This window comes from Pseudorca crassidens, chromosome 8 (genome assembly GCF_039906515.1).
Source record: "Pseudorca crassidens isolate mPseCra1 chromosome 8, mPseCra1.hap1, whole genome shotgun sequence".
Classification (NCBI taxonomy): domain Eukaryota; kingdom Metazoa; phylum Chordata; class Mammalia; order Artiodactyla; family Delphinidae; genus Pseudorca; species Pseudorca crassidens.
Window position 1 is genome coordinate 51,895,925 of NC_090303.1, and position 15,807 is coordinate 51,911,731.

Sequence of the window (15,807 nt, forward strand, 5' to 3'; positions counted from 1 at the left end):
TGATGGTCACTATGAATCTCAGTTGTTAATTCCAAATATAAATATGTATTTTTATTGTAAGAAGAGTTTTTCTGTTGTTAAAGAGAAAAACTGTAAGTATGAAACAAAACAGCAAAATTAGAGATATGTTAGTTGGTTGAAAAATCCAAGGGTCACCCAATGGCCATGCAATTGTATAAACACACCTGCTCCAGGTGCTGCATCGACTGCAGCATCTACTAGTCCTATTAGGAAAGAAAAAACACACACACAGAACAAAAATATGATAATTTACATGTCTTCTATTTCCTAAAATAGAAACATACACAAAAGAATTAGAAGTAAAAGTTGAAACCACTGATTATTACCATTGGTAACATTTTCAGATGTATCAGTATTTCTTAAACATTTTTCATGTATCATACATATACTTTCCACATTAAAAATTCCAACCCTAAACCTGTGCTAAACAGATTTGAGCAACCAGAAAAACTTCACCATATTACAAAAAGGTATGTTGTATCTCTAAATTGATAAAATTCAATTAGTAAAACTACACATTTATAATCTGACTGCATGTGTAACATAAAAGTGAGAAGATATGATTAAAAGGATTTAAAGTTCCACTGTTACAAAGACTGACATTTATTTTTTTTTTACCACCGAACAAACTTTAAGATGTTACCTAATGTCTCATTTAAGAAAAAATTAAAGGTTATTTGTAAACTTATTTATTCTTTGAAGTCCTGCTTATATTAAACTAGATGTCAGCCTGCTTCTAACAGCCAGTGACCTGTTCAATCTATTATCTTGCAGGCTGAAATCCACCTCACCTGCTTACTACTAGTGCAGGTCAGTGCTCTTATTTAGTTAATGCAAGTATACATTTTGCTGCCTTTCTGCAATCAAAAGAACTAAATCTGGGCTTCTCTGGTGGCGCAGTGGTTGACAGTCCGCCTGCCGATGCAGGGGACACGGGTTCGTGCCTTGGTCCGGGAAGCTCCCACATGCTGCGGAGCGGTTGGGCCGGTGAGCCATGGCCGCTGAGCCATGGCCGCTGAGCCTGTGCGTCCGGAGCCTGTGCTCCACAAAGGGAGAGGCCACAACAGTGAGAGGCCTGCGTATTGCAAAAAAAAGAACTAAATCTTACACAGTTTAAAAAATATCCTGTCTCATTATATGCAGCTTTCTCTTTAGGCAGAAGTTTGAGGATAAATGAAGAATTATCTTTTTCTGTCAAAATATGCCAAAGGAGAAAGAAAACAAATTTGATTCCACATGGTTGGCTAATAAGACAATTACCAATAAGGTAGATTTTCTCATTATTTTTCAATCCCTATATAAAATATATAAATAATGGCACTGAAAAGGGGGAAAAAAGTCATCTTGAACTTTTCAGGAATGTTTCATATAAAGTCTAAAAATACATACGCTGTTCAACTGGGCCTGCCTCAGCTTTCATAGCTTCCTTCTGCCTCGACAGTAATTCTCTTTCTTCTTGGATCTGCTGTTGCTCTGCTTCTAATTCTTGTAATCTATTACCTGCACATAACAACTCCTGCTCAAGACGATCTATTATATCAATTTTTTCCTGAATTTGCCTTTCAAAAAGCGTTTTTTCATCTGCATAGCCATCAATGACACCTACAAAATAAAATTAACAAGGAATGTAATTATTATTTCAAATTTTACCATTATATTTATATAAATAATAAAAGGTGTTCTGTTAGCAAATTTTAAATCATTCCAACCTATTAAGTCTTGAATGAATTTGCTGCTGATGATAGCAGTAACTATGGTATGTTCAATACAGCCTTTTCTTATTAAATATGTGTCTAAATAAGAAATTCCTCTGAATTTTCTGTTATGCTAATGTATCACATCATGTAGGTATAACACACTTTATTAAATGGATATAAATAGATAGATTCCTGGAAAGCTTAATATAAATCAGATGCTTGGGAACTGAATCACATTTTAAATATACTTGAGAAAGTTGATATTTTAAGTGATTCTAGAAGGCCAACACCCACAACAGCATGGTAAGATATAAACAGCATGGAGCTTTACAGGCTTAAAGCCTGGAATCACGATTTAGTGGTGACTGAACAATTTATTAGCACCTCTTTGCTCCAGTCTCCTCATCTTTAAATTATAACAGTTGTCTTATGGTGGGATTATGGTAACAATTCACTATCGTTCATTTCTGCATTTTCTAAAATTTTAAATACTTTCTATAATTCTACTAAGTACTTTTTAAAATTAAAAATATATATATAGTTTTAAAAACTGCTTAGAGGAATTCTGAAGACAAACTATAACTACTTTTCAATGGGCATTTGAAATTAAAAGTAGACTGGTGGCTTCCAAACCTGGCTTGCACCACAATTTATTTTTAGACTTGAAATTTCTCCACCCTCAGTTGCCAATGGCAGGGTGCTCACCCTCAGCCTTACTGAGCTCCACAGCCAGCTGTTCTCTGGCCCTGCACTCCTCATGAAGGCGCTCTCGCAGTTCTTCTTGGCACTTAAGGGACTCTGTCACTTCTTGTTTCTGTCTAAATGACTCACGCATCAATTCTGTCTGTGTAACTTTCGCATGTTCCAGCTAAACAAAGAGGGAAAGTAGATGTGAAGGAAGACAAAGTGTTAAGAATACCAGTGTCATTCCCTATTAAAGTTTAAAAAAAAAAAAAGAAATTTAACTGAAAATAAAGATATACTGTTGAATTGTAGTCATTTAATATTTCTAGTGCATGCTAGTACTAGTAGGTAGGGTAAATCAGTAGATAAGTAGATTAGCTGTGTACAACTTTCCATAAGATATGTATTCTAACTTTATTGAACAAAAAAAAAAGCTTCTTTTGAAAATAAACCACTTTACATCACTAGATCTATATGCTATCATATGAAAAGACATATAAAATTAATAATACACAGGTTCTTTTTGTATTTGGTAAAGAATTTTATGTAACTACGTGTTCTATGATAGGCTTTATGTTTTCTGTATTTAACACTTATTGACTGCGACTCCTGCTGTACACTGTGGGGAACTAATAATAAATGATTAATGCAATGCCATCAATGAATAAAATCATAGTGGCACAACAAAATGAAGTTTAACCCATATTTTAACTAAAAGCTTTATACTTCTGTCCATTTGTGAAACATCTACAAGACTCTGAATATTCAGTTTATTTTCAAAACCTTAGACTATAGACGCATTATCTATAAACACAGCCTCCTTAAAATGCTGTTATTGGCATATACTGACCACATTCTTAAACAATTTTTAAGATGACAGTCAAGTACGGGCTCAAGGCCAAAGCGCTCAAAAACAGTGATCACTGTTATCAGCTGCATGAAATTGCAGAAAAGCACTATCTCTGCTTTAGTTTTCTGGGCTTCTTACTGCTAGCACCTGCTTTATCTGTTTTTATTAAAACAACTACATGGGGAAAAACTGAGCACAAATGTTTCTGGTATTTAATATTAAAACCATTACATTTAAAAAAACTTTACCATAGCATTTTAAAATTTACCATAGCAAATAGATTTTAGAGTTACTAAGTAAAGCTTTTTGTGGTACCATTTTGTGGTTGGATAAATCAGTATCTCACATATCTATTGTGCAATTATTCTTGTTTTAATATGATGTTTTAAATATCATTCACAACCCATTACTTGAAAATAATATGCATACACATTTAAGATTCATAATGGAAAATTAAGCATGTATTTTAATCACAAAATATTTCCTAAAATATCTGTAATAATATGTTGTTACCTCAACAGAGATAAAACTTTATATATATTTTTACTTTTGACTGGCAAAAGACTATTTTCCTTTAAATGTGGATAACCAGTATACATTAATTTTTAAAATTAAAAAATGACCATAAAATATGAACTAATTTATAAAAAGCCTTGCTCCTGAACTTAGTCACAGCCTATATTTAAAAAATAAATCAACTGCTTTCACATGTACATATGTAATTTTTTTCCTGTACATTGTAAAATGGTTGCTTGAAATATATGAAATCTCTAAAAGAGTTCATAGCTCTAACTAATTAGGATATGAGTTTTTTTTTTCCTTTTTCAAATTTACTGTACAAATACAACAATGCACTTACAACAAAATAAACACTTGTTTTAGATAAGAAAAATAAGTCGGCTTCTATATATCCGACAAGATCTAAACCTGCTTTAACATGCATTTAAATATTACTATGAAACCACAAGAAATAACTTCAGTTTTACAAAGTAAAACAAAAAAGCTGGGACTCAAATAGAGTAGATCTAGGAAACAAATTTCACTTATTATAGAAGATGGCACCCACATTTATTGGAATAAGAGATTCCTTCAAATATTTATTTAAATACATTATACTTAAAAAACCTCTTCCATCCAGTTAAGGTACAGTTTATTCCTAATATTTATATAATACCTATAACCTAATACTGAATAATGTGAAATATATAAAAATATCATATTCAATATTTTCACATAATTTAATAAACTTACTACATTAAAAGTATGTATCATTAGTAAATAATCTGTCATTTTAATATAAAAGCTTTAGGGGAGGTAACAAAACTATTCTGAAAGCATCTGTCTTGTTAAATACTAGCTAGTACATATAAATAAAGCCATAAAAGTCACAAAAAGTGGCAAATAACATACTAACTTGTAGTGAATCATTCACAACATTTAAGTGTCAAATGAACCTGAAATACTAACTATGCTAAATACCCTTAACACTGCTTATAACATACATTTCACATAAAAAGCAGAAAAAGGAATTTCCTCATAGGATTAGTAGGCATATTAAAAATAAGCTCCTTAGGGAGTTAGCAAGAAAACTGAAATAAGAATCCAGGTTTCCTTTCCGGAACTACAGGCAATATGCCATATGACTGTAAACATTTCCTAATTGGCTCAATGACAATTCACTTAGCTGTTTTAGGTATGACAATGCCTATTCCTTCAAATATAATCATTCCATTTTTACTCAGCATTGGCATCATAAACATATAGAAGTAAGATTCTTAAGGACAAGCAGGATCTTTTTAAACAGCTTGCCTGGTATGGGAGAACTGAAATATTATCTCATTCTGCTTTCTGGAATGAAAAACGTAGCCAAGTTGGGGCTTGTGGACAAAATTTAGCCCTTCAATACATTAATCATTACAGGATGAATGAGTAGTAACACACCAAACAAGAAGAAAACAAGATTCTATTCCATTTACCCTTACCAAAGACACTTAAAGTTCATTTCTCATTACAGTTTTAAACTAAATGTATAAAAAACTGAAAGCATAAAATAAAACTATAAAAAACCAAATTTTTATACTTACTGAATAAGGAGGGGTAGGCAGGGAAATTTTGGAAATAAGCTTTAATATATGCCCATTTCTTTTATGAATAAAATGAAAAATAGAAGTATTAACAATTACTGAGTTATTTTCATCCAAATGTTCACATAGAGGAAAAGGATGTGGTAAAGGCACCCGAGATTCAACCTCATAAATGTCTTCATCTTGTTCTTCCAACCACGAGCCACTAAGTTTGACAGTTGCCAAATGGGTCCTGTAAGAATCCATTCTAGAAGCTGTAGCTGCTAATTTTCCTCACTTGCTGTACCAATATTCCACTACACTAAAAAAGTTCTGTTTAGTTTATCCAGATATACCACAGCAGTATGAAAATTTCTCCTTAGCACTATCAAACATTATAAAATTAATTCATACAACTAAACGACAAAAGAAAAAACCCAGAAATCTAAAAAGAACTAGATCTCCATAAAAAAAAAAAGAACAAAAACAAAAAAACAAAACTAAAAGCAAGCAAACACGTTTTTAATTAGAATAATTACTAAACTGTTGAAGAATGGAAGAATAAAAATATAAATATCTAATTAGCTAAGCAATAAAACTGCCTCCGGCATCAAAATATGTCTGTGGAAATAAAAGCCTTCCAAGCAGAACCTGGTAGGGAAAGTCAAGTTTTAATTCTCCATAGTAGCAGTCTTAAAAAGTAGTTGCAACATTATTTCCCTTGTTCTTGCTGCTTCACAAAGTGCTCTTCTGAACTGAGCTATTCAAATAGCCTCTCACACTGAGCCAAAGAATTCTAGTCAGTGGGGAAAGGTCAGAACAGAGGGTGTGATTTAATGTCTTTACCTATAGGTACACTGACAGGTGGAATCTGAATTCATACACCCACAAAAAAGCCTGCCTAACAGGATCCAAGTTCCACGTCAGAGCTCTGAAAAGGATATCTAGATAAGTTTATAATGCTTCTAAGATAAGCTAGTGTTTTTCCATTCCATTAAAAAATCGTTTTAATTTAAAAATGTGAAAACAAGTAGGTTTGAGTCCACATTACCAATTAGTTCTTCAACTATATCCAATAATCATAACTATTTCTGGAAAACTAAGTATTTCCTTTTGATACTTCCTCATTCTTTTGAGTAGTCATTAAAACTAAACATAGTTTACATAACTAAACATAGTTTATAACATCGGTTATGAACTATTTCCACACTCAATTGGTTACAGAGTAATTCTTAAGGAAAAAAAAACCCTCTTTTTAAAAGCTGCACTGTGTATAATAATTGGTAATTATACCACTTAAGGTATCCTATGAACTCTGACTAAAAATTAAAAGCACAAGTGGTGTATAATGGCCTTGTGGCAGCTCCAGAAACCTCGGCAATAGTGAATAAAACAGCTTCTCAGAATTTAAAAGATGAACAACATACTTTTTAATATTAAAAATCCTCAATAGTGAAAGTTGTTTTAAATAAATGAAAAATCTTTCACTGTGGTGTCTTTTCTCTACCCAGTAACTACATATCCTTAACTCACAAAACCTTTATTTACTATGGAAAAACCCACACTAAAGTAAGCACATCAACAAAAATCAATTTTATAGTCACTTTCACTATACAAAATATCTTTAGAGGAGTCAATACTCAAACCCTTCACAGTAAGTTAACAATTAGGGCAGAGAAAATAAGATTTTCTACGGAAAGCTCAGAATCTACAGGGATATGGTTTGGGGTAGCGGAGGGGCAGCTGCTTCCTAGAATTCCGGACTAGGCAATGACAAATTTCTGTTTATTATGGTTTCTTATGTGACGCCTCCAGTTAGTCTGTGAAACAATCATAACATCTACACAAGATGGAGATCTAACCCCACCACTGGTGCAGCTAAATCTGACTTTACTGGGGCTTCAGCAGATACAAAATCATCAACATCCTAGATGTTCACTTTATGAGCTGGCTGGACCCATGTTCAACATATCAAACACCTCTCAAAATACTCTTTCCCAGCTCCCTCTGAGAATAAGTTTATTTTCATAACCTGGTGTTCAATTTCTCTTATTTGAAGCAAAAACAAAACCCTGAAAGTAAGACATATCCCTTTATAAATAGAAACATTAAGGTCCAGCCAAGAACTAACTACATAGAAAAGAGAAAACTAGGAGGAAAAGACTCAAAAAAGCCGCAGATTAAGATGACTTAGGGGGGGCTTCCCTGGTGGCGCGGTGGTTGAGAATCTGCCTGCTAATGCAGGGCACACGGGTTCGAGCCCTGGTCTGGGAAGATCCCACATGCCGCGGAGCAACTAGGCCCGTAAGCCACAACCACTGAGCCTGCGCATCTGGAGCCTGTGCTCCGCAACGAGAGGCTGCGACAGTGAGAGGCCCACGCGTCGCGATGAAGAGTGGCCCCCGCTTGCCGCAACTAGAGAAAGCCCTCGCACAGAAATGAAGACCCAACACAGCCAAAAATAAATAAATAAATTTAAAAATAAATAAATACTCCTGTTCTCTGTTTAAAAAAAAAAAAAAGATGACTAAGAATGGGGCAAATAGCCCTCATAACAGTACATTAACTGATGGCATACTACATTAAATGTTCAGAAAGGTGACCCTGAATTAAAATAATTCAAATTATAGTCTATTTTTTCCCCTACTTTTGAAAGCATGTAAAACCTGTGTTTACTCATGTAAAAGAAAAATTTATAAGTAAGGTGTACCCCCTTATAATCAGGAATATAAGTCAAGGTTAAGAAACTAACCACAAAGAAAACAGAGTAAAATTAAAGGAGGAAAAGACTCAAAACAGCAGTAAAGACGATTTAAGATAGGGGCAAATAGCTCTCCCCAAAACAGTGTATTAACTGATGGTATATTATATGTATTGATGTCCAGATAGATTACTTTGAATTGGAATAATTCAAATTATATATTTTTTTTAAATTTTAGAAAGCACATAAAACCCTTTGCAATCAAAAAAAGTTAAAATAATTTCAATTTTTAAGAGGACACCCTTTTAATTATCCAGACTAGCTCATTATCCCCTGGTTTCAGATAATCAAGATTTTAATGTATATTTGAAGGCTATTAATTTGCGGTATAGTTATGTTTTCAGCTTTACTGTAATTGTACAATATCAAGCTATTTAACCTTTTCCCCAGAAATATTTCCCCCAACTTGTAAACCACTTCTGTTGCTCTCTTTTGTATTTTGATTTTTTTTTTTTAAGTTACTTAATAGACTGAATCCTGGCTACAATACCCTGACAGAGCCCTGATGCTTATAATACACACACTGGTAGCAACACCTAATGGCAAATGTATTTCAACACTTTATTAAGGTTTATGTTTTATTTTTATTTTTTAAAATAAATTTATTTGCTTTTTACTTATTTTTGGCTGCGCTGGGTTTTCATTGCTGCGAGTGGGGGGCTACTCTTCGTTGCGGTGCGCGGGCTTCTCATTGCAGTGGCTTCTCTTGTGGTGGAGCACAGGCTATAGGCACACGGGCTTCAGGAGCTGTGGCACGTGGGCTCAGCAGTTGTGACTTGTGGGCTCTAGAGCACAGGCTCAGTAGTTGTGGCCCATGGGCTTAGTTGCTCTGCGGCATGTGGGATCTTCCTGGACCAGGGCTCGAATCTGTGTCCCCTGCGTTGGCAGGCAGATTCTTAACCACTGTGCCACCATGGAAGCCCACAGTTTATGTTTTAAAATACAACAATGAGAAAACAAAATCTTAACTTACAGTACTACTGTTTCATCCTCATAATAAGGCTCCTTTTTGGAGAAAATATAGAAAAGTACCTTAAGTTCCATTATTCTAAAAAATGATTATTAATAAATTCATGAGAGTTGCCTATAATAAAAATCATTTCTTTGGGAGTAAATTCCTCATTCACTGTTTTCTTCTAACGCCTGAAAGAATCTCTTGGTAAATAATCTCCTATGGCTGTAAACAGTAACTCAGGATTCTGGAAAACTTTAATTGCTAAAACACTACTTCCACATAACAGACTGATTCCTATTTCTACCTGACCCAAGAATCAAGAATCTGAAACAGGGACTTCCCTGGTGGCACAGTGGTTAAGAATCCGCCTGCCAACGCAGGGGACGTGGGTTCGAGCCCTGGTCCAGGAAGATCCCACATGCCACAGGGCAACTAAGCCCATGCGCCACAACTACTGAGCCTGCACTCTAGAGCCCGCGAGCCACAACTACTGAGGCTGTGCGCCACAACTACTGAAGCCCACGCACCTAGAGCTCGTGCTCCGCAACAAGAGGAGCCACTGCAATGAGCCCGCGCACCACAACGAACTGTAGCCTCCCCCCACTCGAGAAAAGCCCGCACACCGTAAAGCAGCCAAAAAGAAAGAAAAAGAAAGAAAAGGAATCTAAAACCATACTCTCAAAGATAAAACTTCTCTGCAGAACCACAAAGACCCTACTAAATAAAGATCATGTTAAAGAGATTAACTTTCTAAGGGCTTGAGACTAGACTTACAGCAATTTTACTCCTATTCCAACAAAAGCCATCCCAACCAATAAGAAACTGCAATAGGTTGAATACAAGCCTGAATATATTCAATATTTATAGCAGCCTGTCTCAGCAAAAGAGAAGTAAAATCCATCACAGTAAATACATTATTATATGGATTTGGACATGCCATTGGGCAAATCACTTATGAAATCAAATACATAAAGTAAAATACTCATAAAAGATATTATGAAACCAGGCTATAAAGGCAGATACCCTGATACTTAGTAAAGAAAACGCTTACTAATTCTTTTATTAAAGCAAGATGCATCTATGCAACCTAAAGCAGCCCCTAAACTTAAAACTAAGTACAAGACTTAATCATGATTTCCCACTAAAATTATATAACATATAAAACCAAACCAGTAAAAAAAAAAAAAAAAAAAAAAAAAGGGAAAGAACCTTGATTATTTGACAGTATTTACTTAGACTACAGGGCCTTTTCAATGAAACTCCTCCCCAACCCCAAACAAAAGTCCACAATCACTGGCAATAATTTCTCTCACCAATCTTAAAGGAGGCAGAGTCTCTCTGATCCAAAGGCCACACCTTTCACTTGTGTTCCAGATTCCACCCTCACCTACCCCAAGGATCTGGCTCCACAAAGCCCATCCCCTCTGATGTGCATCTTCAACTTTTCCATTGCTACTCAATATAAACACTTGAATCTTAAAAAAAAGCATTCTCCCCCTTTCAAGCTAATGGTCTCCTGTTTCCTTCACAGCCAGGTATCATGAAATTGCTATCTCTATTTCTTCAACTCTATTTCTGTAAATGTCTGAATTTTGAATTTCTCCTCTATCAACTCCATGAAACTGTTCTCATCAAGGTCATTGATGACACCTATACTAAAATATCCAAGGGACACTAAATCCTCAGCATCTGTTACCTTTCCATGGTATCTGACACTTATGGAAAATCACTCCTCATCTGGCTTTTATGACACTTGATATTGATTCTCTTGATATTCTCTTGATTTTCCTCTCTCACTCTCAGTATCTTTTGTAGACTTATCTACCTTTATTCTCTTTTAAATCTCAGCACTCTACCAGGACAAAAAATTAGCTCTGTACACTCTCGAAAACCATGGTTTCAAACATCTTTAAAATGATGACAACTTCCAATCTAGTTTCCCAAACTCTAGACTCTAGGGAATATCTTCTCCCTCTACGCATTTCAAACTCAGATTGCCTAAAACTGAACTCATTATTCACTTCTTTTGCATCCCCCAACTCAGTAAGGGAAATACACCAACAACTTAGTTGGTCAAGGATTCACGTGTGGTTTCCTCTCCCCTTCCTTATCCCCTACATTCAATGTCACACCAACTTCTATCAAATTCAACTTCTACAAGTTTTAAAATCACTTCCCTCTTGCGCTAACTTGATTTCTATCCCTTTTCACTGGAATATTTTAAGAGTCTCCTGTTTCTGCATATTCAGCATCTCTCCTCACTATTTTCCTGCCCATATATTCACCCCACTGCTGCCAGAGGAATTCTCTCTAAAACACAAATTTGATATTATTATTTTCTACCAAAAATATTTCAATGACTCCCCATACTTTTCAGCATAAAGTTAAAACTCCTTAACTAAGCCCTCAAGGGACTATGTGCTAACCACTGCTATCCTTCTACCCTCTGTTCCCCACATTCCACCCTGGATGTTTATAACACAAAACTATCCAGTATCCTCAAACACATCATGCTGGTTTACACCAACATGCTATGCCATTTGCCACAAATTTTCTTCTTGACCCACCCACTTAGTTTCTACTTGTCTTGTAAGTCTTTACTTAAAAGACTCATTTTCCCTCTCATTTCCTCTTGAATTATGCTTTCACCTCCATTACTTCACTGAAACTGCTCGTGTAAAGTAACCAGTGACAACCCCCCCACACACACCTCCCAGATTTTAAAATCTACTCCTCAGGCTATAACATGACCTGTCAGCAGTAACTGACAGAATGATTCACTCCTTTCATTTTCAAAGGGCAGAAAAAGTGGTAGTTGAGAGCATGGACCCTGAAGCCAGACTGCCTGGATTCAAATTCTAACTTACACCTAACTTATAAGCCTGGGCAAGTTCTCCAACTGGTTTCTTTGCTTCTGTCCTGCACCCCTCCATCCCCCCAGTCTATATTTAACAAGGTGGTCAAAGTGATCCTTTTGGTAAATGTAAGTTAGATCAGTTGCTGAAAAATCTCTAATGACCCGGAGCTGGAAACAATTTGTATGTCCTTTGGATAAACAAACGGGTGCATCCATTCAATGGAATACTCCTCAGCTCTAAAAAGAAACAAATACTTAACACACATAGATGAATCTTGTAAGTATTTTGTTAAGACAATGAAACCAGACCCAAAATAATGCATAATGTATGATTTCATTAATGACACTCTGGAAAAGACAAAACTATAGGGACAGAAAGCAGCCAGTAATTTTCAAGGGCAGGAGGTAGAGGAGGGGCTGACTATAAAAGAACAGAGCAGCACCAGGGAATTTTGGGGTGATGGAAATGTTCTGCATTATGTTTGTGGTGGTAGACACATAACTCTATGCATCTGTCACAACCAAAAGAACTGTCTACGCACAAATGAAATTTACCGTACATAAATTTTTAAAAAATTAACCAAAGTGTGGGGGAACACAAAATGGAATAAAAACTATAATAAATAATTCTTATTGTATTAAAAGTGAATAACAAAACCACACTAAAGGTGTGGGGAGAAAAGAGTTAACCTAGGATACTTTGAAAAACAGTATTTTGATTGTATACTGTACGGCTAAAGACCCAAAACTACTGTACATAAATACTGTACTCTAGTTAGTAAATTTGTTTTTCACAGGGATATAGGTTAGCAACTGTAAAATTACTTTATGGGTATATATGGGTATGAAATTACTTTATGGGTATAAATGGTTAACAAATGAATAAAACTGCTGTAGATTGTGAGAGCCTGGTTTTTCGCCTTTGGAGAACAAAGTTACAAAGGAAAGGGGAAAGGGGAGAAAGAATGCTGTGGTACTGGATGGGGATTGGAGGTATCGATATGAAATTATATTTCTATTATATATGCAGATAGATACAGAAATAAATATATATGCAAGGGTTAATATACTACATATATTTTCAAACTGTCTGCTGAGAGGACCATAACACCTTAGTTAACAATAAGCACATATAGCACCCAGGTCTTGGTTTCTAAGTATCTTTCTCCAATAAAGGGAACTTGAATTCCTTGGAGAAGTAGTTGATTCTAGGGCTGGGGCAGGGAAAATACAAGATGGGCCTGGAGTCTCTGATAGTGCAAATGCTCAAAAGAGTAAGCACTTTGAAAGTGCACAAGTGCCAACCTGAAAGAGTTCTTACTGACAAAGCTGGAACAAAACAAACTACTGTAGTACTGGATTATAAACCACTGAAAAAAATTAATAGCTATGAGTTCATATGAAACTCGATTAGTTAAGTAAATAAATGTGAGTGAAGAAACAGCTCTTGGGACTTCCCCGGTGGTGCAGTGGTTAAGACTCCGCCTGCCAACGCAGGAGACACGGGTTCAATCCCTGGTCCGGGAAGATGCCACATGTCGTAGAGCAACTAAGCCCGTGTGCCACAACTACTGAGCCTGCGCTCTAGAGCCTGCGTGCCTAGAGCCTGTGCTCTGCAACAAAAGAAGCCACTGCAATGAGAAGCCCACACACTGCAACGAAGAGGAGCCCCCACTTGCCACAAAAAGAGAAAGCCCGTGCGCAGCAAAAAATAAAAATAAGTAAATAAATAATAGAAAAAAGAAACAGCTCTTACAGAATAATTCCAATCAATAAATGAAGGAATGATGAATGAATGATGATAGAAAATCACCATTGGAACACTACAGTAGTAACTGTGCAGGCAAGATCTACCAATGGATGCTAAGATTAGTGGATGGAAGTTTAAAGAGAAACAGGAAATGTGCATAGTATCAAACAGTGGAGAAACCCAGCTGACACCACAAGTAATCGAGATTAACAGCACCTGTAATAAGACATGTGCCTTTCGATTTGACACACAGAGAAGGACACATAACTTCAATGGTATTCTTGTCAAAAATGAATAAGCTTCATGTAATCATGAGAAAATAGACAAAATCACACCGAGGGATATTTTACAAAATAACTGGCCAGTCCTTTTCAAGTGTCAAGGTCATGAAAGGCAAAGAAAGACTCAGGAACTAACAGAGTCTGGAGAAGATGAAGAAGACATGACAACTAAATGCAATGTGCGATCCTGGAATAGATCCTAGAACAGAAAAAGGACATTAGTGGGAAAACTGGTAAAATCCAGTCTGTAGTTTATAGTACTGTACCACTTTTAATTTCTAAGTTTTGATAACTATAGTGTGGTTACAAAAGATGTGAACATTAGGGAAAGCTGAGTGAAGAGTACATGGGAACTCTCGGTGCTAGTTTTGCAACTTTTCTGTAAGTCTGAAATTACTTCAAAATGACAAGTTAAAAAACTGTACCCAATGACTACATCTCTTTAAGAATTAAATTCCAAGTTCCATGTGATCTGGTTCCCAGGTATCACTATGACCTTGTCTCCCACACTGTGCCCACTCTTCTTGCTCCAGCTACACTGGGCTCTTTGTCAACCACACAAAGAACTAGCACGTGACCACCTCAATGACCACCTCAGGGCCTCGTACTCACTATTCCTTTGCCTGAAACATTCTTCCCCAACTTACCTATGTGGCTGTCTCCCATACTTCCTTAAGGTAGATGCTTGACCATCACATTATCAGAGAGGTCTTCCTTAATTTTCCTACGTAAAATGTCCTCTTCCCCCATAATGCTCTACCTCCCCTATTTTATTTTCCTTCACAGTAGGTATCAACCGTCCGGCATACTATGTTTATTTATTATCAGTCCCCACCATTATATTGTAACCTCTGTGAGAGTAGGGACTTTGTACATTTTGTTCAGTGCTGTACCTCCAGTATCTAGAAGAGCAATTGTTACATACCAGGTGTTCAATAAATTTGATGAATGAGTGACTCATCTCAAAGCATCGAGTCCTCCTATAAGCTTTACTTGTTCCTACCTTTCCCTAAACTGTCAGATACTGCTCTCTTTTCTACTCTCAGGGTATCCTATGCAGAGTTATTTACCTGAATTTCTCTTTCACTGCAAGCAAAAAGATATAGCAGTGTCAGTTCTGTTTTAGATTTTTTTTATGACAAGCGAAAAAGAATCAAGATAAAAGGGAAATATTCCATTATGAAGAAGAACCAAATAATGACTCATTAAAAAGAAAATGGAATACTAGTCATTTCACAAAGGGGACCACACATTATTTTGCATCTGACTGTTAAAAATATTCATCATGTTCAAAATAATTTTAGTTATTAATGAGAATATTCTGAAGAAGTCAATGTCTTTCAACATCTCTCCATGGAAGAGTAGTAACTGAACTAAGTTTAAAGAAAATCTTACAGAGCTCCTATTCCCACTGCCTCAAAAATATAATTCATCTAAGAAAAATGATTTTTATATCAAGTGTCAACAACTACTTCAACCTTTTATATAACAGATATTAGTAGAACACTTCAAAATTCCGCTAGAATAATGTGAGTATTATAATAATAATTTCTAGGTCAGTGGTTCTCAAACTTTAGTCTGTATCAGTATCACCTAAAGGACTTGTTAAAACACAGGTTTTGGGGCCCCATCATTTGGTAGGTCTGGGGTGGAGACTGAGAATTTACATTCAGAACAAGTCTTTAGTGGTGCTTATGTTGCTGCTTTAGAGACCACACTTTGAGAACTACTTACTGCTCTGGGCAAAATTTCTGTGATCTATTCAGTGATATTTAAACTGAAACAATACAGTAAAATCTACATATTGCCGCTTTAGTATTTAACAAATGGAGAACCATCAGGCTCCTACTGTACCTCACTACCTGGACACAGAAGCAGATCTGATAAG

At 35.8% G+C, this 15,807-nt stretch overlaps 1 protein-coding gene across 14 annotated transcripts in view; it reads right to left on the minus strand.

Annotated features, from left to right (window-relative positions):
* Positions 1 to 15,807, minus strand: part of AKAP9 (A-kinase anchoring protein 9) — a 145,801-nt gene that overhangs the window by 38,224 nt on the left and 91,770 nt on the right. For 8 of the 14 annotated variants that reach the window (XR_010945522.1, XM_067746429.1, XM_067746436.1 and 5 more), the window contains 3 exons: positions 2,424 to 2,586; positions 1,411 to 1,623; positions 186 to 224 (listed from right to left, as the gene is read on the minus strand). Coding sequence is in view for 13 of the 14 variants with exons in the window: in XM_067746429.1 (XP_067602530.1) it covers positions 186 to 224; positions 1,411 to 1,623; positions 2,424 to 2,586 (415 nt within the window). In the remaining variant the exon portion in view is untranslated. Of the gene's footprint in view, positions 1 to 185; positions 225 to 1,410; positions 1,624 to 2,423; positions 2,587 to 5,336; positions 5,700 to 15,807 lie in introns of those variants that run through there. The other 6 variants (XM_067746430.1, XM_067746427.1, XM_067746425.1 and 3 more) reach the window with 5 other exon arrangements.